Raw genomic sequence first — 25,677 nt, 5'->3', positions numbered from 1 at the left:
ACAAATATTGTTCCGCTGTCTTAGCGTGTGAGACTCTCGCGTGTAACTCCTAAAGTATATGAAAAACTTGAAAAGATTTGCAGCACAACCTAAAGACATTTCTCTTACCGTGTTTGCGTTGTAATGGGCAACTGAGCAGTCCATTCTCAAAATTAACAGTGACTCAAGGCTATTCCATGCTCAATCACAAAATACAGGACATTGAAAGAGTATGGTTTTATTTTTCTCAAAACAATCTGAGACTGTTCAGTTCCAATAGGAAACACCATATTGCAAGATGTGTCATGTCCCCAGTTTGCCACTTCAGGACCTAAAACCATAAAACATGTTTTATTGTTGGAGCAGAAAAAAATACTAAGAAAATAACTTTTATTTCCATTCTCTGACAAACATATTCAAGCTAATCTGATGAAGAGTACCGTGGTGTAATATTTTATAGAGGCATTTACATGTATGAGAAGCTCTCGCATCTAGGTTTAGGTTGTTCTACTGCATTTTTGGTCTGTTTCCTCATTTCCCGTTTTGTTAAATAAAGGCAAACCAATGAAAAGAAATATATCACCTGATAGTATTGGTCTGTGAAGCGAATATAATACCAGCAGATAAATATCCGTATCAACAGATGGGATAATTGGATATTTCAGATTTTTCTAAAATACTTGCGTTTTAAAGATTTTAGAAAATGTTTTAAAGCAAGAAAGGGCAGGACGACGTGTCCGTTTCATCACCACAAAGGCTGAACAATAATCTCAGATGTAAGCCACAATTTACTGTTTTTGTGTCGTGAGGCCGAGACCATCTTCTTTTACTTCATCTTAAACCCATACGATATACATTAATGGCATTATAAATTTGGGGAAGTCTCAGAAAGCTAATTAGAACTGAACCGAGTCAGTAGTCGGGTGGGAAAAGTCGTCAAGAAGCTGTAAGCAAGGCTGAAAAGGTGAAAAAACAGTCTGGAAGGGCAATCACAAAGAAGCATCGTCAAGAAAACTATGAAGGTCTCCTTCTATGGTCGTCGTGAACTGAATTCAACTCAACAAAGCTTCATCTTCACCCTAGATATGAAGAGCTGTTGCAAGAATTGGGTATGGCTAGTCTAGTGGCTCAGTGAGTTAGGACGCTGAGCTTGTCTATCAGAAGGTCGGCAGTTTGGCGGGTCGAATGAGCGCCTGTTACTCGTCCCAGCTTCTGCCAACCTAGCAGTTCGAAAGCACCTTTACCTTTAGTCTAGTGAAAAGAAGGACCAAGGTGTGTGTGTGTGTGTGATATAACAGTATTTCAGTATTTGAGGGGCTGTCACAGAGAAAAGAGGGGTTCAACCTATTCTCCAAAGCTCCTGAGGGCAGGACAAGAAGCAACGAATGGAAGCTAATCAAGGAGAGAAGCAACCTAGAAGAAAGAAATTTCCTGACAGTGAAAATAATTAACCAGTGGAACAGCCTGCCTCCAGAAGCTGTGAATGCTCCGACAGTGGAAGTTCTTAAGAAGAGACTGGACAGCCATTTGTCTGAAATGGTCTAGGGTTTTCTGCCTGAGCAGGGGGTTGGACTAGATGACCTCCAAGGTCTCTTCCAAGTCTGCTATTCTGGATCCACTTATATCTGTCTATAAAAGTGGATGTGAAGCCTCTCCCTATCCAGGCAGTGGACTGTTCTTAACATTGGGACTATACCTCCTCAAACCCTAACAAGCAAGTCCAATTCAAAGGGCCCTAATAATGCTTTCCTCATTGTCTATCTCAATCAAGCACAAGCTAAAATGAGAAATAACCTTTCTCAATTCACTTTTCAGATGAAGAAAGACAATGTTGACGCCTTTCCAACCAGCTCTGCGATTTTATGAGCAACACCTCATTGTTACAACATATGGTGTATGTATGTCTCTCTGTGTGTGTTTTGTGTCGCACCCAAAAAGCTATCTTATCACTTCCCCACATCCTAGACCAGGGGTGTCAAACTCAATTTCATTGAGGGCCGCATCAGCATGGCGGTTGCCCTCAGGGGGCTGGGTGGGCGTGGCCTGCTGGGTGGGCGTGGCCAGAGTGCGTGTGGCCTGCTGGGTGGGCGTGGCCAGCTTTACATCGTTCGCATCAAGGGTGCCTATGGGGTCCTGGGCAGGAGTGGGACAGATCTGAGGGTCTCTGGCAGAAGGAGGGTCTCTGGGCTAAGGCAGTGGGGGCCGTTCCCTCAGTTTCCAGGATGGCTTCACAGGCCGCATGAAACCACTTCACGGGCCACATCTGGCCCCCAGGCCTTGTGTTTGACATGTCTGTCCTAGACTATTGATCAGTCATCCAGCATATATCCACTATAGTGGAAGCTACAACTTGGTAAACGGCTATGTCTAGTTGCTAAAAATATCCTCAGAAATGGTCCAGTAACATATAGCATTTCAGAGGTTCACGACTGAGACGGGTTGAAATAAAAATTCACTGAAAGTCCCTGCTCTGAATAGCCGAACTTAGTCTAGGATATTTTGCTTATTTATATTTCACATAGAGCACATGGAATTGTGTTTAAAAAAAGAAAAAGAATATCACTAACTTGTTCTTGGGTTTTATTCATCTGCTTGTTGTACTGTTCCCTTCTCGGAGACATAGATACCATCCAAGAATTTTCTTATATCTTTATTCTTGACAGTTGTGGCTTGCTGGATCAAGGCAGCTTTAAAAAAGACAAACAGATAGTCCTATTTAGCTTGGAGTGACAACATAGTTACCCCCTCCAGATTTAACAATTGATTTAACAAAAGCTAGGGCTACAATCAAATCAAATTAGAAGGCAAAGCCAAGTGAAGCCATTTGTAGCAAGGTAACAGTTAAAAAAAAAAGCACAGAGGAAAACATTAGGATACCCTGTTAATAATAACAATAGAATTTCCCTGATCTTCAGATTTATTTTAAGCAATTTCCAAATGTTTTGCATGACGTAACACAAACTTAGCAACGGGACAAAATGTAACGTGAAGCTCAAATGACATACCAGAGTTAGATACCAATTCAATGTCATTCCCTTCAAGGATCAGTTCATCCTTCTGGGCTTGCGACACTGTACAATTAACACCTAAAGTAGGGGGGGGGGGAAAGAATTGTTTTAGAAAAGATTATCACTAAAAAAAAGAAATGAAAAGGTATTCAAAGGAGCTGATTTTTAACTTAAGAAAAATACAGTTATTAGCGCGCTCGCTGTATTTTGCCTTACAAACGTAAGAATTTTGTTTTCCTTAAGGGAAGCTTCTTAGCAAACCCAGAATAAGCGTTGCAAAAGAATCACCCACAACAAGTATGCATCACAACAAAGGACACACTGTGCAGCTGCGTCTTTTTGTATTCAAATTCAAATTGCTCTCTACTTAGGTGGCTCAGTGGGTGAGGATGCTGAGCTTGTCGATCAGAAGGTCGTCAGTTTGGAGGGTCGAATCCCGAGTGCCGCGTAACAGAGTGAGCGCCTGTTACTCGTCCCAGGTTCTGCCAACCTAGCAGTTCGAAAGCATGTAAAAAATGCAAGTAGAAAAATAGGGACCACTACAGTGGGAAGGTAACAGCGTTCCATGCGCCTTTGGCGTCTAGTCATGCCGACCACATGACCACGGAGACGTCCTCGGACAAGCGCTGGCTCTTCGGCTTTGAAACGGAAATGAGCACCGGCCCCTAGAGTCGGAAATGACTAGCACGCATGTGCGGGGGAACCTTTACCTTAGCTATAAAACACACGAGGCCGTACCACCTTGACAATTCTGTAGGGGGGTGTGTGTGTGTGTGTGTGTGTGTGTGTATATGCCCAAGATTCCTCTAAAGCAGACGTTTCCCAACTTGGCAACTCTTCAGGTGTGTGGACTTCGACTCCCAGAACTCCCTAGCCACCCAGTTCGGAAAACACAGAGCTTGAGCATAGAGGAATAGCACAGAACAGAATAACAAGAGTTGGAAGGGATCTTGTAGACTATTTAGTCCAGGGGTAGGCAAGCTTGGCTCTTTTATGACTCGTGAACTTCAACTCCCAGAATTCCTGAGCCAGCATTGGGGAAACTTTGGCCCCTTCGTGACTTGTGGACTTCAACTCCCAGAATTCCTGAGCCAGCCACGCTGAGGTTTCCAAGCTGAGCCATGCTGGGTCAAGAATTCTGGGAGTTGGAAGTCCACGAGTCATAAGAGAGCCAAGCTTGCCTACCCCTGATCTAGTCCAACCGCAGGACTCCTTACACCAGGAGCCTTCAAACTTGGCCCTTTTGTGACTTGTGGACTTCCAACTCCCAGAATTCCTCAGCCAGGCCAAGCAGAAGACCCTACACCATTTTTGACGGATAGCACTCCAGTCTCTTCTTGAAAAGATTTACTCTTGGGGCTTGAATTTAATTTGTTTTATTTGTTTTTAATTTTTTTGTATTCATGGTTTTAACTGCCCTGTAAACCGCCCTGAGTCCTACGGGAATAGGGCGGTATACAAATCCAATAAAATAAATAAATAAATAAATAAAATCTCCCGCGATGAAGCTCCCACATCATCATCTATTCCCCTGGTTGCTTGTTCTTCCTGTCTGGTTGAATCTCTCCTTGATCAGCTTCCATCCCTTACTCATTGTCTGGTCTTCGGGTGCTGTGGAAAAGAGGTTGACCCCCCCCCTCTTCTCCGTGGCAGCCCCTCAAATATTGGGAACCCTGCTATCCTGTCTCCCCTGGTCCTTCTCTTCACTAGACTAGCCATGCCTGGTTCCTGCAACTGCACTAGAATTCTCATTTCCCCTCTGAACCTGGGTCGAGGTTGACAAACTCCTCCTTACCTGCCCTCATGCGTACCCGTCGGATATATTTCTCTCCGAGGAAGTTACGGATCTCCACCAGGGACCCGCTTTCTTGAATAACTACGTTGATGGGGAAGTGGGCGTACACAGACCTCATCTTATAACGAAAGCCCTGAAAATTACACACACACACACTGATTAAACCAAAGAAAGCAAATGTCCTGCAATTTAGGATCCCCCAAGATTTGCACCAGCTCGTCCAAAATGAGCAGCCCCCACCCCCCCGAACTTCGCTGCGTTTGGTCATATTTTTGCGCTCAAAGGCTCAAATTTTAAGAAACTTACCAATGTGACCCCCTTGATCATGTTTTGCACATGACTGCAAATCGTGCGAACGGTTGCCAGCTCCTTTCTGTTGCCCCACCATTTGTCGACACGCAGCTAAAAGGTTGGAGGAAAAAAAAAAACAGAAAAATTAATCACAATTACTCCCAATTCCAGTACATAAGTACGGTCAACCTTTTTTTTCTTTCTTTCCTGAAAACGTTTACAATTCTGGAACATTTCACTACATCGACCAATTTTCTAGGCAATTGGCAGCTATTCATATATTTCTAATGAGCCAAGGTATTATAACACTAAGGTGTAACTAGGTTATAATTGCTTTGTAGAGGAGAGCCCACACAACTTGACTCAACGGTAGCTAACACAACTGTTCTTAGATTACACAATGCACCTTTTATTCCAATTTCAACCCAATGTTGTTTCCCGGGGTACTTTCCGCTACTTAAAAAGAAAAATCAGGGGTGGCCTCAACTTACGAAGAAAGATAAAACAATGCGGAAGTTAAAAGGGAACAGAGAGAGATCTCCTCAGAGGCAAACTTTGGTTGGTGACTGAACGGCGACAAGACGCTGCAACCGATCAAATTCTGACTGGTGGTCTAGGCCCGAGTGGATCCCTACGATCCATATCCCCAGCAAGCCGCAGAAAAGAACATTCCTAGTTTGATCCACACCCGAGTGCGTCTTTTGTCAACAAAAAGATTTCACGGCTGCAGAACAACTTCCACGCGCCCCAGGCACACAAAACGGGACCATTTTCACTAAACCAAAGACGGCTTCACAAAACGCAACACTTCTTTCTCCAAAGCGCGCAGGAGAAGAATAGGGCGGCAGGGCTAACCAATAATTGCACAATGTGTGTGGATCGATCCGGACACCACAATGACTTGCCAAGTGACTGCAAACCGTCGCAATTGCTTCCAACGGTTTGCCACTGTTGTGCTTTACATACTGAGTTCAATATATTGTCAATATGACCGGGACACCGAAGAAGGAATGTTCAGGAATTATCCGTCATATGCTAAGATTAGGGGTCTTCAAACTTGGCCCTTTTATGACTTGTGGAATTCTGGGAGTTGAAGTCCACAAGTCATAAAAGGGCCAAGTTTGAAGACCCCTGGCTAAGAGGGTTAATTCATGTATGCCATTTCCATATCCACTCAAAGTCCACTGAACATGTCACGTTTCACTAAATTGTGTTAGGAGCTATGTCTACTTCAGGCTTTGGCGTTCAATCCTCTACATTTGATTGATATTTGAGCTAGGATGGGTCAAACAAACAGCATGAAGGATGAAGATCAATATTTTCAAAAACCTTAGCAAGTGTATATTACAGGTAGTCCTCAACTTGCAACAGCACATTTAATGACCGTTCAGAGTTACAACGGCACGGGAAAAGGTGTCTGGTAACCATTTTCCTCACCTACGCCCCCCCCCCCCCGCAGCATCCCTCTGATCGTTGTGATCAAAACTCAGATGCTTGGCAACTGTTTCGTATTTGCAACGGCTGCGGTGTGCCAGGGTCACGCGATCACAGATTCACTTTACAACTGGGTTACTAACTTAACACCCGTGGCAAGGAAATTCGCAAAATGGGGCAAAACTCAACTGAACAAATGTCTCCACTTAGCCACAGAAATTGTGGCCGTTAACTCGAGGGCTACTTGTACAAATACTAGTGCACTCAGACAGGGACACAGTCTGTGAAAAACGCAGAGGTCTTACGCAAAACAAAATATACATATAACAAAAACAGCATGCATGAAAATACCGGGCATTTGAGACACAAGGGAAGCTATCTGAAGTCTTCACAATGATGACAACAGCGCAACGATTCGCGGGGACTTTAAACGCTGCAACTTAACTGCGCGGCAGGTTGCGTTGAAGCGCTGACGTTTTTGCTCACTCCCCAAATGTCACATTCTAGCCATGCAACTGCCATAAATTGTGAATTAATAGAAGATGTGATATCTAGAAATCTGACACAACTCCAATGCCTTTCACATCAGCCTTGAGCAAGGGGATGAGCATTAACGTTCAGGTTTTAGTCACCACGATGTAAAAAAAAAGATGTTGAGACTCTGGAAAGAGTCCAGAGAAGAGCAACCAAGATGATCAGGGGGCTGGAGGCTAAAACATATAAGGAACGGTTGCTGGAATTGGGTAGGTCTAGTTTAATGAAGAGAAGGACGAGGGGTGACTTCATAGCAGCATTCCAGTATCTCAGGGGCTGCCCCAAAGAAGAGGGAGTCAAGCTATTCTCCAAAGAGCCCAAAGGCCAAGAACGGATGGAAACTAGTCAAGGAGAGAAGCAACCTGGAACGAAGGAGAAACTTCCTGACATTTAGAACAATTAACCAGTGGAACCACCTGCCTCCAGAAGCGGTGAATGCTCCAACACTGGGAGTTTTTAAAAAGAGACTGGACCGCTATTGGTCTGAAATGGTAGAGGGTTTCCTGCCTAAGCAGGGGGTTGGACTAGATGACCTCCAAGGTCCCTCCCAACTTTATTATTATTATTAAGACCGCCTCACCTTCTTGCGTTTTTTTCCCAAAAGGGAGAGTTCCACATTGATATGGTTGAAGTCCCTTTTCAAAGTTCCTCTGGGGCCTTTGACAGTAACTGTTCTCCCCTTCAGGATAACGTCGACTGGAAAAAAAGAAAGAAAAGAAAGAAAGAAAGAAAGAAAGAAAGAAAGAAAGAAAGAGAGAGAGAGAGAGAAAGAACTAGCTTCAGTAAAATATTTAGACACAAATATCCAAATAACAAGTCATATGCATATATTTTTTTTAAGAAAAGAGTTTTTAGGAAAGTCACTAGTTACATTCTTACCTTTCTCGGGGATGTCAACTGTTTGGTTACTAAGAATAGTCTTCATTTTTAATCTAGTAAAATTAAAAAAAAAGACAAAACGGAAAGTTATGAAAGAGAATTCCCTTTCTTTTGGGAAAAACAAAACTTTTGCAGCATTTTAAACACGGCACTTTGCAAACTGCTTTTCATAAGCAAATTTCAAAGCCAAATTGCACCGCTGCACAGTAGGGCTTTAATATCTTTTTTTTTTAATTTCAGTACCATTTTTTTATACAATTGTCCTACCATCTACATTTTCCTTGACCACTGATTCCAAAGATGATCTGCGATTTTAAGCTCCACCCATTGTTTAAGCCCCTTCTGTTTTCCTAAATCTGTTATTAAAAGGAAAAATGGTAATATTTAATTGCTAGGAAAAAACGCACCCTTTTAATAACATAGGGTTTTACCCATCCCTATAAAGCACACTTCAGTCAATAATAAAGCTGTCTTAATAACGAACATACAATGTATTCTTTAATTTTTGTACAGCAACTGTAATTTCTTCATTGGATGATTAAAGGCAGAGGAGTGGTGGGGAAAAAAAAAGCTTTTGGACGCTGTGGGCCAACAAAATAACATAATTATTCCAAAGTTGCCATTCATTGCTCTTAAGGATTTCTAATGGAATTAAAATAATAAAGAGTTGGAAGGGACCTTGCAGGTCATCTAGTCCAACCCCCTCCGACCAAGCACACATTCACGCACGTACTTATGATCAGCCAGCTGGGGAATTCTGCTTGCCTAGTATTTAGCCTATGTTAAAGCAACACTAAAAGGAAGGCATCATTTGCTTAGGGCAAGGGTCTTCAAACTTGGCCCTTTTATGACTTGTAGACTTCAACTCCCAGAATTCCTCAGCCAGTATTCCTGGCTTAGGAATTCTGGGAGTTGAAGTCCACAAGTCATAAAAGGGCCAAGTTTGAAGATCCCTGGCTTAGGGTTATAAACCAGGGGTCTTCAAACTTGGCCCTTTTATGACTTGTGGACTTCAACTCCCAGAATTCCTCAGCCAGGCACTCTGGGTGATAAATTCTGGGAGTTGAAGTCCACAAGTCATGAAAGGGCCAAGTTTGAAGACCCCTGTTATAAACAGACAGCAACACACAACACACACACAACAACTTCGGACTCTTATTTCCCTGAAATCGTGGCCATTAAGTCACCCAGGCCGATTCAGCTGGTCGCGCAGGCGCAGACGAAAGACGGGCGCGCGCGTCCCTCTCCAGTCCACCGGTGCGAGAATGGGAGGGGGGGTTGTATTTCTGGGGGTCCCTCACCGAAACCGCGCGGACCCTAACCCGAAAAAGTATCCTCGTTCCTAACGGCGGATCCCGTTCGGGCCTGGCCCGGAGCGTTAGAAGCAGCCGGCGGCACCGACTTCGTGGATGGAGCCGGATTCTCCCTCGCCTAGCTCCGGCGGGCGAAAAGCAAACCGGCCCGGCTCACCTTTCGCGCTGACAGGAAAGAGGAAAGGAAATGCGTCCTGCGTCATCACGCTTTTAATAGGCGGGTCGCGTCCTGATGACGACGAGGCTCGGGGGTCCAACGCCTGAGCTCGGGATGAAGGGAGAAAAAAGTGGCGCAGGCGCGATCAGTCGATCGCCGGGCGGAAAGGCAAACCTAGCCGAGCGCCGAGGTGGCCCATCGAGGGACTTCAGCCCGGAGACGGTGCGGCACCGGCCGGGCTGAGAGTAGAGGCGCCATGTCGCTGCTCGGGCGCGGACTCCCCTGCCTTGCCCTCGCCCCGAGGAGCCTGAGGAGGCTGTTAGCGGAGGGCAAACCGGTGAGAGGCCGCTCTGTTTGCCTCCTTTCCCCCATTTCGCGGCTGCTGCCCTGCAAACCTTGGCCGCACAACGTCCCTGCGAGGTAGGAAGGGCCGTCCGGTGGCCCTTTGTGGAAATCCGGCAGCCAGGAGGCGACCCGGGCTGATCTGCAAAGCGCAACGGGATCTAATCTGGGTTTCAGGTGGATGGACCACCACCAGGAGATCCCAGGGCAGGAAAAACCCAAAACGTGCCTTGGCAAGCTAAATATGGGTCAGGGCCGTAGAGATCCAGGCTGTGGAGGTCACTGGGGTTGATGGGATTCCCTTCTGGTTGGAAGGGATTGTGGAGGAGGTGCCAGTCCAGGACAGGTGGTCCTCGATTTAACAACCGTTCGTTTAGTGACCGTTTGCAGTTACAACAGTGCTGAAAAAAATGATTTGGGATCCTTTTGCAAACGTACGACCGTTGCAAGGACGAGGACTACCTGTAACCCCAGTACATCCTTCTTCTCAACTTGGAACTGGGTAGGTAGGTGTGCTCAGTGGCTTATTGATGGCTGGATTTATCAACCATGAGAGGTTGGTTTATTTAAACCATGGTTTACAAACTTTGGTTCAGCATGCCTCTGTAAACATAGCCTCTGCAGGTAATCCTCACTTTATGACCACAAATGAGCCTAAAGTGTCCCTTGCTAAGCAAGACAGTTGTTAACTGAGCTTTGCCCCATTTTATGACCTTTCCTGCCACAGATTAAAAAGTTTGTTAAGTGAGTAAGGTGAGGCTGGCTTCCCCATTGGCTTTGCTTGACAGGAGGTCTCCAAAGGGGATCACATGACCCCAGGACGCTGCAACAGTCATAAATACGAGTCGGTTTCCAAGCGTCCAAATTTTGGGAATCACGAGGCTGCTGCAAGGGTCGTAAGTGTGAAAAAAACAGTCATAAATCACTTTTTTCAGCGCCGTTGTAACTTCGCACGGTCCCTAAACAGACTTAGCTATAATCAGAGTGATTTATAAATCTTACAAAAGGAATACTAGTAGTAAATAAATGGGACGCCAGGGAGATCCTATAAATATGAAGTAAATACTGGGTGGAGCAGAAAATCGCTTCAAAATATATTATTATAATTTCTCTTGGGAAAAAAGCAGCTTGGACAGGCCAGATACCCAGCAGAAATTTGTTCCACAGGTCTAGAACCTGTTGCAGTCCTTCTGGTATGGCATTTATTTGGTTTATTATCACCAAATGCATACCCGCTAGATTAGATAGCCTTTATTCTCATTTTTTTCCCCCTGTGGGCACACTGGCACACATTAAAAATGAAATTTAGTTGCCTGCTTTCAAAGTGTACACATACATAACAAACATTTAAAACATAACTATATACAAGATATGTCTAGACCCACACCCCCTACATATACATAACAAATAAATGTTAAATACTGTCCATCTTGAATATATAACAGAAGGAAGAAGCTTGAGAGTTCACAAGGTTAATGCTGTACGGAACGAAACTATGGATGCTCTGCTACGGATACCACAAAGCCTCTTCCCAGATGGTAACAAGGAAACCAGGTTGTGAAGAGCGTGTGTGGTATCCCAGACAATCTTGCAGACCCTGCTCAAGCACTAACTCCTGAAATACGAAGCAGATAGCCACACGTGGGACCTCAAAACTATAAAACAAACCAATGTAATGTAATATAATTAATGTAATTAATATAATTAATATATATATGTGTGTGTGTGTGTATATATATATATATATATATACATATTCATATACACACAGGAAATACCTAATGCTCATGTAAATAAAGAATGCAGCATTAATACTTCATATTTGCTAATGGGGTTCAGGTAGTCCACAGCTGAGCTCCAAATTTATGTTGCTAACTGAGACATTTATTGAGTTTTGCTCCATTTTACGACTTTCTGGCTTCCCCCCCATCGACTTTGCTTGTCGGAAAGTCGCAAAAGGGGGTCCCGTGACCTTGGGACGCTGTGACCGTCGTAAGTGTGAACCAGTTGCCGAGCCTCTGACTTGATCGTGAGGATGCTGCAAAGCTCGTCACTGTGAGAAACGGCCATAAGTCACATTTTTTCATTTTGGCACAGTCCCTGAACGAACTCTTGTAAATTGAGGACTACACGTACTTTACCCGACAGGTTGCTAGGAAAAAAAAGAGAAGTACTTCGGTATAACTGGGTGTGTGATCAATTCTAATTATTTGTAAAGCTCCTTCTTAAATCTATGGTGCGGTTTTTGAAAGGGCTGTCTCATCTTTGCAAAGCGATGACATTTTTTTTTCTCTCCCCCCAGGTGTTTGGAAACCGTTGGCATCGCCAGCTGAGAATGTCAAGTTCAACTTCGTTGCTGAAGGCCCAGATGGGACTTTTTCAAGAGGGTCCTGATTTGAAAGATTTTACATCTGGGGAACTTTCTGATAAAACTAAATGGGCAGAATACAAAGGCAATTTAAAGCGCCAAAAAGGAGAAAGGTACAGAGAAGGATTCACTCTCGTTTCAGACCCAGATTAGCCTGTTCCATCTTTTAGCCCAAGGATGGGGAACGATGGCCCTTTTATGACTCGCGGACTTCTGGGAGTTGAAGTCCACAAGTCGTTGTTGTTCTTTAATATGTTTTATTAATTCTTTTTTACAGAATCACCTTAAAATTCGGTAAATATTCGTGTCGTCTGGGTTTATATTTAAAAAACAGTAACAGTTAGTTTCTATAATTCTGTAGTCCACATAATAGCTTTGCTTGATGTTCTCTTCTTCCAAAAACATTCTCTTTTGCCATCCTTGAATTAATGCGATTCTTATTATTTGGGTAAATAACCATTAAATGTAGACATTTTTCTAATATTTCTGCAAATAATCCCCACTTGGATCTAAAGCTCCTTTTCTAACTGATTGCCTTATCATAGATCCTGTTTAAAATTGTTATTTAAATTTGTTTTCCCCACAATATTCAGAATGTTCTTACTGGTTAAGATTTTCATTACACTTAAGTGTTTCAGTCTTTTTCCTCAGACAGGCCATCCGAACACTTTTACATTTCTCATATCTTAAAAAAACAAATAATAATAATAATAATAAAAAAAGAAGTCCACAAGCCTTAAAGGGGCCGTCATTCCCCACCTCTGTTCGAGCAGAATGAAATAAAATCTTCCTTATTTGAATGATATACTGTCTGTTCATTGGTGCCTTATTTACTTGATATAAAATGGAATCTCTCTTAAAAAGCATGTCAGGTCGTTCTCAACTTTATAATAGTTCATGTAGTGACTGAAGTTACAACACCACTGGGGAAAAAATGACTAGGACTGTTTTTAACATGACCGTTGCAGCATCCCCATGGCATGTGATCAGAACAGAGACACTTGGCAACTGAATAGAATAGAATAGAATAGAATAGAATAGAATAGAATAGAATAGAATAGAATAGAATAGAATAGAATAGAATAGAATGGAGAATAGAATACAATACAATACAATACAATACAATACAATACAATACAATAGAATGAAGAATAGAATAGAATGTAGAAATAGAATAGAATAGAATAGAATAGAATGAAGAATAGAATAGGATAGGATAGAATAGAATAGAATAGAATAGAATAGAATAGAATAGAATAGAATAGAATAGAATAGAATAGAATAGAGCTGGAAGGACCTTGGAGGTCTTCTAGTCCAGCCCCCTGCTCAAGCAGGAGAACCAATACCATTTCAGACAAGTGACTGTCCAGTCTCTTCTTAAAAATCTCCAATGATGGAGCATCCACGATTTCTGGTGGCAAGCTGTTCCACTGGTTGATTGTCCTCACTGTCAGGACGTTTCTCCTTAATTCCAGGTTGCTTCTCTCTTTGGTCAGTTTCCAACCATTGTTCCTCATCCTTCCCTCTGGTGCTTTGGAGAATAACGTGACCCCCCTCTTCCTTGTGGCAGCCCCTCAGATACTGGAACACTGCGATCATGTCTCCCCTATTTCTTCTTTTCTTTAGACTAGCCAAACCCAAGTTCCGCAGCCGTTCTTCGTTATGTTTTAGTCTCCAGGCCTTTGATCATCTTAGTTGCTCTTCTCTGAATTTTTCCCAAACTCTCAACAACCTTTTTTTGCGATACGGTGACCAAAATTGGCTGCAGTATCCCAGGGGTGTTGTTATTAGCTGCGAAGTCATGTCCGACTCATCGCGACCCCATGGACAACGTTCCTCCAGGCCTTCCTGTCCTCTACCATCTTCTGGAGTCCATTTAAGCTCACTCCTACTGCTTCAGTGACTCCATCCAGCCACTTCCTTCTCTGTCGTCCCCTTCTTCTCTTGCCCTCAATCTTTCCCAGCATGAGGCTCTTCTCCAGGGAGTCCTTCCTTCTCATTAGATGGCCAAAGTATTTGAGTTTCCGCTTCAGGATCTGGCCTTCTAAAGAGCAGTCAGGGTTGATCTCCTCTAGGACTGACCGGTTTGATGGCCTTGCAGTCGAAGGGACTCGCAGGAGTCTTCTCCAGCACCATAGTTCAAAAGCCTTGATTCTTTGGCGCTCGGCCTTTCTTACGGTCCAGCTTTCACAGCCACACATTGCAACTGGTGTGTTCTTACTAGGGTTTTATAAACCATCACGAATACTTCACGTGATTGATACAGAACAAAGAAACAATTTCCAAACTGAGATAATTGGCGAACTAAAACAAGCTTTTATTTTTAGGTTACGGCTCCCTCCCTGGCTGAAAACGGAGATCCCAGTGGGAAAAAATTACAATAAACTGAAGAACACATTGCGGAGTTTAAACCTACATACGGTATAGTGCGGCTACCAACGCTTTCCCGGTTTGGAGATTTTTATTTTTTTATTTTTCTCCTCTGTTTCTTCCTATATAAAGGAGAGGTGATTGGGCGGAATCTGAAGGAGATCCAGAAGAGCAATCCCTCTTTCAGACATTCGAGCGAAAAAAAATTCATCTCAAGTTACTCGTTAAAAGATTATCCACGGGTTCCCTTAAATTTCCACTTTAGCTTCTCTGACTTCTTTAGCTTATTAAACGTGGCCATCTCAAGGAGGTTCTGTCTTTTGCAAAGTATCTTCAGGGAGCTACAGACGTCGCTCTTGAGAGTTGCAGGTTTCAATAGGATAGCTCCTGAAATAGTTCCTGAATAGAATAGAGCTGGAAGGGACCATGGAGGTCTTCTAGTCCAGCCCCCCTGCTCAAGCAGGAGAAACTATCATTTCAGACAAGTGACTGTCCAGCCTCTTCTTAAAAATCTCCAGTGATGGAGCGCCCACGATTTCTGGAGGCAAGCAGTTCCACTGGAAGGAAGAGAGGGGAAGGAAGGAAGGAAGGAAGGAAGGAAGGAAGGAAGGAAGGAAGGAAGGAAGGAATAGAGAATAGAATAGAGCTGGAAGGGACCATGGAGGTCTTCTAGTCCAGCCCCCCTGCTCAAGCAGGAGAAACTAGCATTTCAGACAAGTGGCTGTCCAGTCTCTTCTTAAAAACCTCCAGTGATGGAGCGCCCCGAATTTCTAGAGGCAACTTCTGTTCCACCGGTTGATTGTCCTCACTGTCAGGAAGTTTCTCCTTAGTTCCAGGTTGCTTCTCTCTCTGATCAGTTTCCAACCGTTTTTTCTCATCCTGCCCTCTGGTGCTTTGGAGAATAACGTGACACCCCCCCTCTTCCTTGTGGCAGCCCCTCAAGATACTGGGATGCTACATATTTGTAGCTCAGGGCTGAACTGGGGGGGTCCTTGGTACTCTCTGAGCTGGGTGGTTTTCTTGCAGATGTTTCATCACCTGACTAGGTAACATCCTCAGTGCTAGAAGGGAGAGGGATGCTGTGGAGAGGAGGAAGAGGACTGGGGGGGTCCTTGGTGCTCTCTGAGCTGGGTGCTTTTCTTGCAGACGTTTCATTATTCAAACTAGGGAACATCATCAGTGCTAGAAGAGAGTGGGGTTTCTGGAGAGGAGGAGGAGGAGGAGGAGAAGGAAAGGACTGTGGGGTCTGAGCTCTTTGAGCTCACATTTCATAAATGTATGGGTAGAATATTGTGTTCATTCTGGGGATTCTGCCATCTCTCCCGGGGTGGGGGGGAGAGGATGGTTACTCAGATTGCAGTGGGCTGTGTTTTGAAGACCAGGGGTACTTTTGGTCTGGGGGGAACAGGGGGGGGAGAGAGAGATCTGGGCTGCATCTCCATTTGCAACTGAAAAAGGAAGAAGCAATAACAATAAACACAAGGAGAGTTCCCTTTCCCACGGAAGGACCTACCACCTAAGTGGATGATGGGAGCCTGACCAAATGGATGAAGGGAGGGGGCTGAAATGGGAATGCTTTACATAGGATTGAAATGTAACTCTTGTTAGATCCCGTCTTGTATTGCCACAATCGATCTCATCCTAGTAAACTTTTTCCTTTGGGACAAACTTGCATCCAAGAGTTCTTATTTCCTAAGATGTGGATTGAGGTGGGTCCTGACACGTTTTCATTACCTGACTAAGTAGGGTTTGCCAAGTGGAGAAGGAGCAGGGGAGGAGAAGAAAGAGGACTGTTGGCTCCTTGGTCTTCTCTTGAGCTTGCTGGTTTTCTGGCCGACGTTTCATGACCCAGCTAGAGAACCCAGGCAGAGGGGAGAGAAAGCTCATGGGAGAAATGCCGAGAACTCAAAATACTAGCTTTTCTAAAGGGACAGTGGTCCTTAGCTCCTTTTCTGCTGCTAATCCGGGTGTCCTTAATGACAGGTGTGTGAGGAGGCCAGGTGTCCAAACATTGGGGAATGCTGGGGAGGAGGAGAATATGCCACTGCTACAGCCACCATCATGGTAAGTTCATCCCCGACCTCTGAAGATCCATGCAGAACAAGACATCCATGTGTTCCAGGTCTTGTCTAGTGTAGTACAGATAGTCCTCGGCTTACAACTATATTGAGTCCAACATTTCTATACAAAAATAATGGAGTTGGAAGGGACCCTGAAGGTCTTCTAGGCCATCCCCTTGCTCAGGCAGGAAACCCCGTACATTTCCTGCTTGATAAGCGACACAGTTAGGAATGGAATGGAATGGAATGGAATGGAATGGAATGGAATGGAATGGAATGGAATGGAATGGAATAGAATAGAATAGAATAGAATAGAATAGAATAGAATAGAATAGAATAGAATAGAATAGAATAGAATAGAATAGGAAATAGATGAATAGAATTAGAATGGAATGGAATGGAATAGAATAGAATAATGGAACGGAACGGAACGGAACAGAATAGAATAAGAATAAGAATAAGAACAAGAATGGAATAGAATAAAGAGTAGAATAGAATAGTATAGAATAGAATAGAATAAGAATGGAATCGAATAAAGAATAGAATAGAATAGAATAAGAATGGAATCGAATAAAGAATAGAATAAGAATGGAATCGAATAAAGAATAGAATAGAATAGAATAAAAATGGAATCGAATAAAGAATAGAATAAGAATGGAATCGAATAAAGAATAGAATAGAATAGAATAAAAATGGAATAGAATAAAGAATACAATAGAATAGAAAGAATAAGAATGGAATAGAATAAAGAATAAGAATAGAATAGAATAAAGAATAGAATAAGAATGGATTAGAATAGAATAGAATAAGAATGGAATAGAATAAAGAATAGAATAGAAGCTGGAAGGGATCTTGGAGATCTTCTAGTCCAGCCCCCTGCTCAAGCAGGAGAACCTATAGCATCTCAGACAAGTGACTGTCCAGCCTCTTCTTAAAAATCTCCAGTGATGGAGCACCCACGATTTCTGGAGGCAAAGCTGTTCCACCGGTTGATTGTCCTCACTGTCAGGAAGTTTCTCCTTAATTCCAGGTTGCTTCTCTCTTTGGTCAGTTTCCAACCATTGTTTCTCGTCCTTCCCTCTGGTGCTTTGGAGAATAGTTTCACCCCTTCTTCTTTCTGGCAGCCCCTTAGACACAGTTTTTAAGCAAATTTTGCCTGCTCGGTGAATTTTGTCCATTTTACAGCCACAGTTGTTAAGCGCCTTCGGGTTGCCCCTCGTCTTTGCTTCATTCCCATTGTTGAAGTCAGAGACCTTAATATCTCTGGTCTTGATGCCATCTGGTGTGGACCTGTTTCGTTGACCGCAGTTTGAGACACAGGTGTCTCAAATCGTTTGAAAAACGTTTTTCAGGAGGAAAAAAACCCAAACCTCATCTCTTTTTAAAAAAATTTAGTTAATGGGGGACACCTGTACGAGAGGCTGTCGCTTCTGCTCCGTAAAGACCTCGAGAAGCCCACCTCCGTTGGACCCCGAGGAGCCGACTAACACTGCAGAAGCAATTGCCGAATGGGGACTTGATTATGTTGTTTTGACCTCCGTGGACCGGGATGGTAAGTTGTTATCCCTTGGCCCGCGAGGAAGCACAACAACAATATTATACTGGTAGTCCTTGACTTAGGGCCACAGTGGAGCCCAGGATTTGTGTGGCCAAGTGAGACGGTTGTTAAGAGAATTTTGTCCCATTTTTACGACCTTCCTTGCGACCGATAAGTAAATCACTGCAGTTGTTAAGACAATAACGCAGTTAAGTGAATAAGGCTTGCCCCCATTCCCTTTGCTTGTCAGAAGGTCTCAGAGGGGGGCCCCGTCACCCCGGGACACTACGGCCGTCGTAAATAGGAGTCGTTTGCCAAGCCTCTGAATTTTAATCGCGTCACCCTGGGGATGCTGCAGTCGCTGTGTGAAAAACGGTCTTGAAAAACAGTCATTTTTTTCATTTGTAACTTTGAATGGCCATTGAATGAACTACCTCAATAGGACGACCTCAGTAGAGGTGGCTTCACTTGCAAGGCCCGTGATGTTACTTAGCCCCCATGTCCATCTGGGTCGCTTTTGATTGCACAGATTATTCTTGCATGCCAAAATGCCTCAGGTCTCAAGCTTCCCACGGACGAACTCTTCCAAGAACTCTGAGGCATTGTTTACCTTAAAAGTCTTGATTAGAGCAACATAACATCAGCAATGCTTGGTTAAAGCCGAAATCTGGATTCCCCTTTCCTGAGCCCAATCGTATTAAAGCTTAGTTTCCTCCTTTAGTTAGCCGTCATAAATCACATTCCCCAATTAGTTTGAAAGGCGAGTTTTCTCTCCTTAGCTTAAAGGTAAAGGTAAAGGTTCCCCCGCACGTGCGTGCTAGTCGTTTCCGACTCTAGGGGCCGGTGCTCATCTCCGTTTCAAAGCCGAAGAGCCAGCGCTTGTCCGAGGACGTCTCCGTGGTCATGTGGCCGGCATGACTAGACGCCAAAGGCGCACGCAACGCTGTTACCTTCCCACCGTAGTGGTCCCTATTTTTGTACTTGCATTTTTACGTGCTTTCGAACTGCTAGGTTGGCAGAAGCTGGGACGAGTAACAGGCGCTCACTCTGTTACGCGGCACTCGGGATTCGACCCGCCAAACTGCCGACCTTCTGATCGACAAGCTCAGCGTCCTAACCCACTGAGCCACCGCGTCCCTTAGCTTAACCGCGTCCCTTAGGTTAACTGGCCAGTTTTTATGGCCTCTTATGACATACAACCTTGAAAATGCTTTGCTGCTGTGTTATTATGTCTAACTAATCCCCCATGCATATTCTTCCTTCCCCCTCCCATCTTCATCTAACTTTTAAGTCTAAAAGTGACACACAAGTAGAAATATAAAATAGCTGCTTCTTCATCTTTTGTCAAAGCAAGAACATCCGATGTTAGCAGCGTTGACATCAGACCTGCCTAAAATCTGTGCAGGCGGTCCTCGACTTATAACGGTTCACTTAGTGGCCGTTCAAAGTTACGACGACAATGATCAAAGTGACGTACGAACGGTTTTCACCCTTAACGACCTTTGAAGCATCCTCGCGGTTCACGTCATCCAAGATTCAGACGCTTGGCAACTGGTTCATATTTATGACGGTCGCAGCGGCCCCGGGTGTGTGTGTGTGCGTGCGTGTGTCACGTGAATCCCCTTTTGCGACCTTCTGACAAGCAAAGTTCTACGGGGGAAGCTGGGTTCGCCGAATGACGGTGTTGCTAAGTCAGCAACGGCAGCGATTAAGAACGGAAGCAAAAATGGTCGTAAAACGGGGCAAGACTCACTTTTAAGAAATGTTTCCGTGAAGAACAGAAATTTGGGGCTCCATCACGGTCGTAAGTTAGAGGGCTCCCCGTATAAGCCCTGTGCGTGAAGTAACCCTAGCATTAATCTTTGCAGATCTTTCTGATGGGGGAGCCGAGCATTTCGCAAAGACTGTCTCGCACTTAAAAAAAAGGTAAAGGGGGGGGGGGTGGATTGTGAAGATGCCGGGTGCGAAACTTCGAGATTGCTCGAAGCAGCCTTCTTGGCTTTCGTGCCCATTTTCACATCTCCTTTGCCTTTGGCAGGAATCCCCGAATTCTCGTGGAATGCTTAACACCTGACTTCCGAGGAGACCTCAAAGCGGTGGAGAAAGTGGCTTCGTCTGGATTAGATGTCTATGCCCACAACGTGGAGACCGTTCCCGAATTGCAGAGGTGATGAAAGGTGATCTTTTCAGCCAGAAAGATGCCCTCGTTCGGAGGGACATTTGGGGGGGGGGTTGCGAGAAACCTAGAATTAAATTTGAAAATGTTACAAGAAGCCAAGGGAAATGGGTGGTTTGGTCGTGCCAGAATGGGTTTTGCATTATCAAGCGTCAAGTGCTAACATGGGTAAAAGAAATGGATAACTCTTAGAAATAAAAGATTGCTGGACTTGGAGGGACGTGACCTACAACTTGGTTGGCATGCTTTTTTTTATGGTATGAAAAAAAACAAAATACATAAATACTTCCAAAACCACCACATTAGAAATGCACTATTAACACGGGGGAAAAAAAACAAAATGTAAAATCTATTTGAAAATTCCAAGATGGCTGTCAACAATGGAAGCATTTGTACATCCAAATCTAGTCAAGCCTCAATAAAATATGGACATACAAAGATATTCTAAATTCTGAAGGGAACTTAAAATCCAGGCAAGAGGTGGAAAATCAGGGCATCGATTTAACATGGGGGGGGGGTCACATTTGCAAATGCAAGTGGGATACGGTATTAAACAGGATGGATTTTATAAAGATCAGACTATGTTTGACCGGACTTTACTAACTTTCGGAGGGACATTTTGGTGGGGCAACCTGGCCATTGTAAAAGCAGAAGCATAAGTCCTCGACTTACGAGCGCAATCGAGCCCAGGATTCCGGTTGCTAAACGAGGATTTCCCCTCGCTTTACAGCTTTCCTTGAGGCACTTAAGCCAATCACTGCAGTTGTTAAGTTCGTAACAACGGTGGTTAATTGAATCTGGATTTTCCCCTCCCCCCTTGATTTTGCTCCTCGGAAGGCTGCCAAAGGGGATCACTTGACCCCGGGACACTGCGACCGTCGTAAATGTGAGTCGGTGGCCAAGTGTCTGAATTTTGATCATGAGACCAAGGGGAACGCTGCAACGGTTCTAAGTGTGAACACTGTTCAGTGTTGTTGTAACTTCGGTCACTAAATGAATTGTTTTAAGTCGAGGACTCTGTGCGCAAGGAAGCCATCAGCCTCCCGACAGATGGCTTTCATAGTCTGTCACAAGAGCCGTCGATTCAACGAATCCGTCCAACTTTTTGTTGAAGCCGACCAAGCCGGTAGCTGCGTCTCCTGGTAGCCAATCCCAAGGTGGCTGGGGAATTCTGGGAGTTGAAGTCCGCCCATTTGGAAAGTTCCCAACACTATTCTCAAGGTTTTCCTGTCTTAGAGCAGGGATAAAACTTAGCCAGCGAGGCAGCAAACCTTAAGACTCCATCCCGAAGTTTACCTGTCTCAGGCTAAAAAAAAAAAAGTTTGATTCCTTTTTTTTTCTCCCTTGCAGCCAAATTCGGGATCCGCGGGCCAATTTTGAGCAATCCATTTGCGTTTTGAAGCACGCCAAGAAAGTTCAGCCTGATGTGATCTCTAAAACATCGATCATGCTCGGCTTGGGGGAGACCGACGAACAGCTGCACAACACCCTGAAAAGTAAGTTGAGAGCAGAAGGGATCTGTTGGGTGGAGAAAAAAAACAGAGCCGTTCCAACAGGCTTAGATTTTTATTTTTATTTTACATCTTTCCTCCGTTTCGTTTTTCTTTCTCTTTGCATTTTTTTTCTTTTTCTTTACTTCTTCTATTTTCCTTAGTTTGTATTAGTCTAACCCGTAACTATAGGGCAGGGATAGGTAACCTTGGCTCTTTTATGACTCGTGGACTTCAACTCCCAGAATTCCTGAGCCAGTATGGGGGAATCTATGGCCCCTTCATGACTTGTGGACTTCAACTCCCAGAATTCCTGACCCAACATGGCTCAGCTTGGAAATCTCTCCCTTTCCCCTCAGCATGGCTGGCTCAGGAATTCTGGGAGTTGAAGTCCACCAGTCATAAAAGAGCCAAGGTTGCCTACCCCTGGATATTATAGATAGTCCTTGAGTTACAAAAGTTTGCTTACAACAGTGCTGGAAAAAGCAGCTTAGGACCGTATTTGCCACTTAACAACCGTGGCAGCATTTCCACCGTCAGGTGATCAAATTTCAGACGCTTGGCAACTGACTCATATTTATGACGGTTGCAGCGTCCTGGGGTCAGGAGAACCCCTTTTTGCAACCTTCTGACAAGCAAAGATAGCGGGGAAGGCAGACTCATTTTACATCCGAGGGACAAAGTTAACATTGCAGTGATTCACTTAAGGACGGTGGCAAAAAAGGTCGTAAAATGGGGCAAAACTCACTTTACAAATGTGAACAGAAATGTTGCTCTCAGTTATAGTTGTTACGTCGAGGGCTACCTGTATTTGTAATCTTTAATAAAATTATTGTTTAAAAAAAGGAGAAAAATGCCAAATCCTGGTTCTGTCATTTACTAAAAGTATTTCTTTAACAACAACAACAACAAAAAGGATTACGTGACGCCGATGTGGATTGCTTGACCCTGGGACAGTATATGCAGCCAACAAAACGACATTTAAAGGTATTTATTTTTTAGAACTAATTTGAAGACTTAAGGCTGTTCATTGCTTATGATATTCTAAAACCCGTTGGGAAATATCTGGACTAATATTACTACTATGTTTCCCTGAAAATAAGACCAGGTCTTATATTAATTTTTCCTCCACTGGGCTTTCTTTTTTGGGGTGGGGCTTATATTTTGAGCGTCCTGCAAAAATCATGCTAGGGCTTATTTCCTGGTTGGGTTTTATTTTCGGGGAAACGCATATTGTAACTTTGAATTGTCATTAAATGAACTTTAGACACAGACAGGCAAAGAAGATAGATAGATAGATAGATAGATAGATAGATAGATAGATAGATAGATAGATAGATAGATAGATAGATAGATAGGATTAGAGATATAGATAAGATATAGATAGATAGATATAAGGATATAGAGATATATAGATATAGCGATATAAAGATAGATATAGAGAGATAATATAGACATGATAGATAGAGATAGATAGATAGATAGATAGATAGATAGATAGGATAAGAGATAGATATATAGATAGATAAGATATAGAGATAGATATAGAGATATATAGAGATATAAAGATTAGATAGATAGATAGATAGATAGATAGATAGATAGATAGATAGATAGATAGATAGATAGATAGATAGATGGATGATAGGATAAGATATAAAGATAGAGATAGAGATATATAGTTATAGAGATAATATATATATATATATATAGAGAGAGAGAGAGAGATAAGATATAGATTAGATTAGATAGATATGGATGATGGGAGATAATAGATAGATAGATAGATAGATAGATAGATAGATAGATAGATAGATAGATAGACAGACAGACAGACAGACAGACAGACAGACAGACAGACAGTCAGTCCAGGACTATGTATAAAAGTGCTTTTGCAAAAACAATTACAAAACAATCCCGCTTCAGATTACGCACAACTCATCTGCTTTTGTAAACATCGTTATTTCTTTCCAGGTGGAAGAATATATTACTCCAGAGAAATTTAAATACTGGGAGGAAGTAGGAAACAACCTTGGATTTCACTACACAGCCAGTGGGCCTCTCGTGCGTTCTTCTTACAAAGCAGGTAAAATCAGCCTTCCAATTAGCGGGATCGTAAGTCGCACCCAGCCCAGACAAAGCATATAAAATCATAATATGTTCTACTTCTTGAATGACAAGATATATTTGAGAAGCTTAAAAATAGATGTTCAGAGCCGTTACATTTTTGAAGCATCCTGCAGGGTTTAATGGGTAATTTCTGAGTTTGCTGGCCGGATCTGCAGTGGTTAATATTTAGCTTTAAAAACCAAATGATGGTAATTTCTTTAAATATCCTTTTGGTTTTTTTTACTATGCTGAAACTTGTAGAAGCATCAATTTCCCCCCCCACAAAAAAGCTCCATTTCATGTTAAGAAACCCACCCTTAGTTGTTGTTTCTCCTTTATTTTCCCGTAATAATGAGAGAAAAATAGTACAATTGAAGATTTTGCCGCTTTTTTTTTTTAGAACGTCTGCTTTTGTTTTGGGGTTGTGCAGGTGAATTTTTCTTGAAAAACCTAATCCACAAGAGGAAGAAGAAGGACATCTGATGCGTCGAAGACCACAAGAAGAATTCTACTCCTTCACTTGGGTTCTAGATGGCCCAGATAAAACCCAATTAACCGACTTGGAAGGCTTTTGTTGCTTTATTAAAAATAGAATACAAAATATTTTATTTGTTCCTGGACCCTGACGTGTTCCCATATTGTACAAAAAAAAATATATGTCACTCATTATCCATTATGCGATATTCAAACATATCAAGAAAAACAGAAGTAGAATAAGGTCCATAACATAAAGGAATAAAAAGATTATATGCACGTTTTTGTAGCTCATCAATAATCATCGTTTGCTCCATTAACCCCATCCCACTGTTAACCGTCTTTTCAGTGACAATTGCGTAGTGAGCAACTCAACCATTATTACTGTTGGCATGTAACACAATAAATGCCTTTTCTCATCGGACATAAATAGCATTAAAAGCATCTGCACTGTAAATGATATTCTTGATTAAACTGTTGGCTCTCTGAATCAAAAATGAAATCGACGTGCTAATTTAGGGGTAGTTTGACAAAAAAAAAAAGATCACTTGAAGAGCTGCTTGCAGCTGATCCAAGGACTTCTGTTTTGATTATGAGCAGAGCAAATGTGTTGAGAATTTTACAACAGTCCCATTGCAGTGATGGGTATTCCAATTTTATATTTATTCCCCAAAAAACAGAAACATCCTATTGGTCGTTATTTTACGTGTCCTAGTTTACTGGAACAAGCTGCCCCCCCCAAAAAATCAGATCTCTGACTATGTCTTGTAGTAAGGATGAGAAAAGATATTGGTAAGATTATTATCAAGGACTGAACAATGAGCAAACATTCCCGGACATTTAAGGATATTCTGTGTCCCAGTTCAGGCAGCATGCTTAAAACCATATTTTTTGCTTGCTTGGTGTTGGCTTGTGGTATTGTACAAATCCAACCAACTTTGATTTATTCAGTAAACCACGGTTACAGTAAGTCAGAACTTAATATAGTGTACTAAAATCAGGTCAATTCCATACGTGGAGGGAATTACACATTTCCAGCTGTGTTTTTAATCACAGTACGAAATGCGTGCTTTGCTTAGCTTCTAAGGCGGGCTTCCGTAGAAATCTCTGGAAGTGATGGTCAACGTATCAGCCACTGAAGAGAAAGCAGAATGAATAATTTCCTATTTGGGCCCTTCCCTGGAATAAGCATTATTTTTATGCAAATAACCTCAACCATCATTTCATTAATGCCTCGGCTTCACTCGTGGAAAAAAATATATCTTCGCCGGAGTCTGCCCTACCTGACAAAGTCTAATTTAAACTTCCAACCCGAACAATGTCACATGGTATAAATAGATGGCTATCCATTCAATCGGAAA

General features: G+C 43.0%; 2 protein-coding genes across 5 annotated transcripts; one reads left to right on the top strand and one right to left on the bottom strand.

Moving 5' to 3' along the window:
• Nucleotides 1-196: 196 nt before the first annotated feature.
• On the bottom strand, nt 197-9,322 carry RPL9 (ribosomal protein L9). 2 transcript variants are annotated; one of them, XM_083367714.1, is made up of 8 exons: nt 9,243-9,322; nt 7,921-7,973; nt 7,622-7,737; nt 5,089-5,184; nt 4,783-4,915; nt 2,985-3,065; nt 2,547-2,666; nt 197-310 (listed from the first exon to the last, which is right to left on the bottom strand). In XM_083367714.1, the coding sequence occupies exons 2-7, from the start codon at nt 7,964-7,966 to the stop codon at nt 2,560-2,562; spliced, it is 579 nt and encodes a 192-aa protein (XP_083223840.1). In that variant the 5' UTR covers nt 7,967-7,973; nt 9,243-9,322; the 3' UTR covers nt 197-310; nt 2,547-2,559. The 2 variants fall into 2 exon arrangements, with proteins under 2 accessions (XP_083223840.1, XP_083223841.1); XM_083367715.1 differs by having other exon boundaries at nt 9,222-9,244.
• Nucleotides 9,323-9,513: 191 nt separating this feature from the next.
• Nucleotides 9,514-24,462, top strand: LIAS (lipoic acid synthetase). Of its 3 annotated transcripts, none has more exons than XM_083367697.1 (11): nt 9,514-9,727; nt 12,035-12,213; nt 14,428-14,521; nt 16,454-16,534; nt 17,926-18,082; nt 19,936-19,993; nt 20,106-20,234; nt 21,594-21,739; nt 22,650-22,720; nt 23,708-23,819; nt 24,273-24,462. In XM_083367697.1, exons 1-11 carry the CDS (start codon nt 9,647-9,649, stop codon nt 24,323-24,325), a joined length of 1,161 nt encoding a protein of 386 aa, XP_083223823.1. In that variant the 5' UTR covers nt 9,514-9,646; the 3' UTR covers nt 24,326-24,462. The 3 variants fall into 3 exon arrangements, 2 of the variants coding, with proteins under 2 accessions (XP_083223823.1, XP_083223824.1); XM_083367698.1 differs by having other exon boundaries at nt 23,708-23,797; nt 24,273-24,393; XR_014493056.1 differs by lacking the exon at nt 22,650-22,720.
• The last annotated feature ends 1,215 nt before the right edge of the window (nt 24,463-25,677 follow it).

Source organism: Vipera ursinii (assembly GCF_947247035.1).
Source record: "Vipera ursinii genome assembly, chromosome: 7".
Lineage (NCBI taxonomy): Eukaryota > Metazoa > Chordata > Lepidosauria > Squamata > Viperidae > Vipera > Vipera ursinii.
The sequence above is the reverse complement of the archived record's forward strand: the minus strand, read 5'-3'. Positions and strand labels throughout refer to the sequence as shown.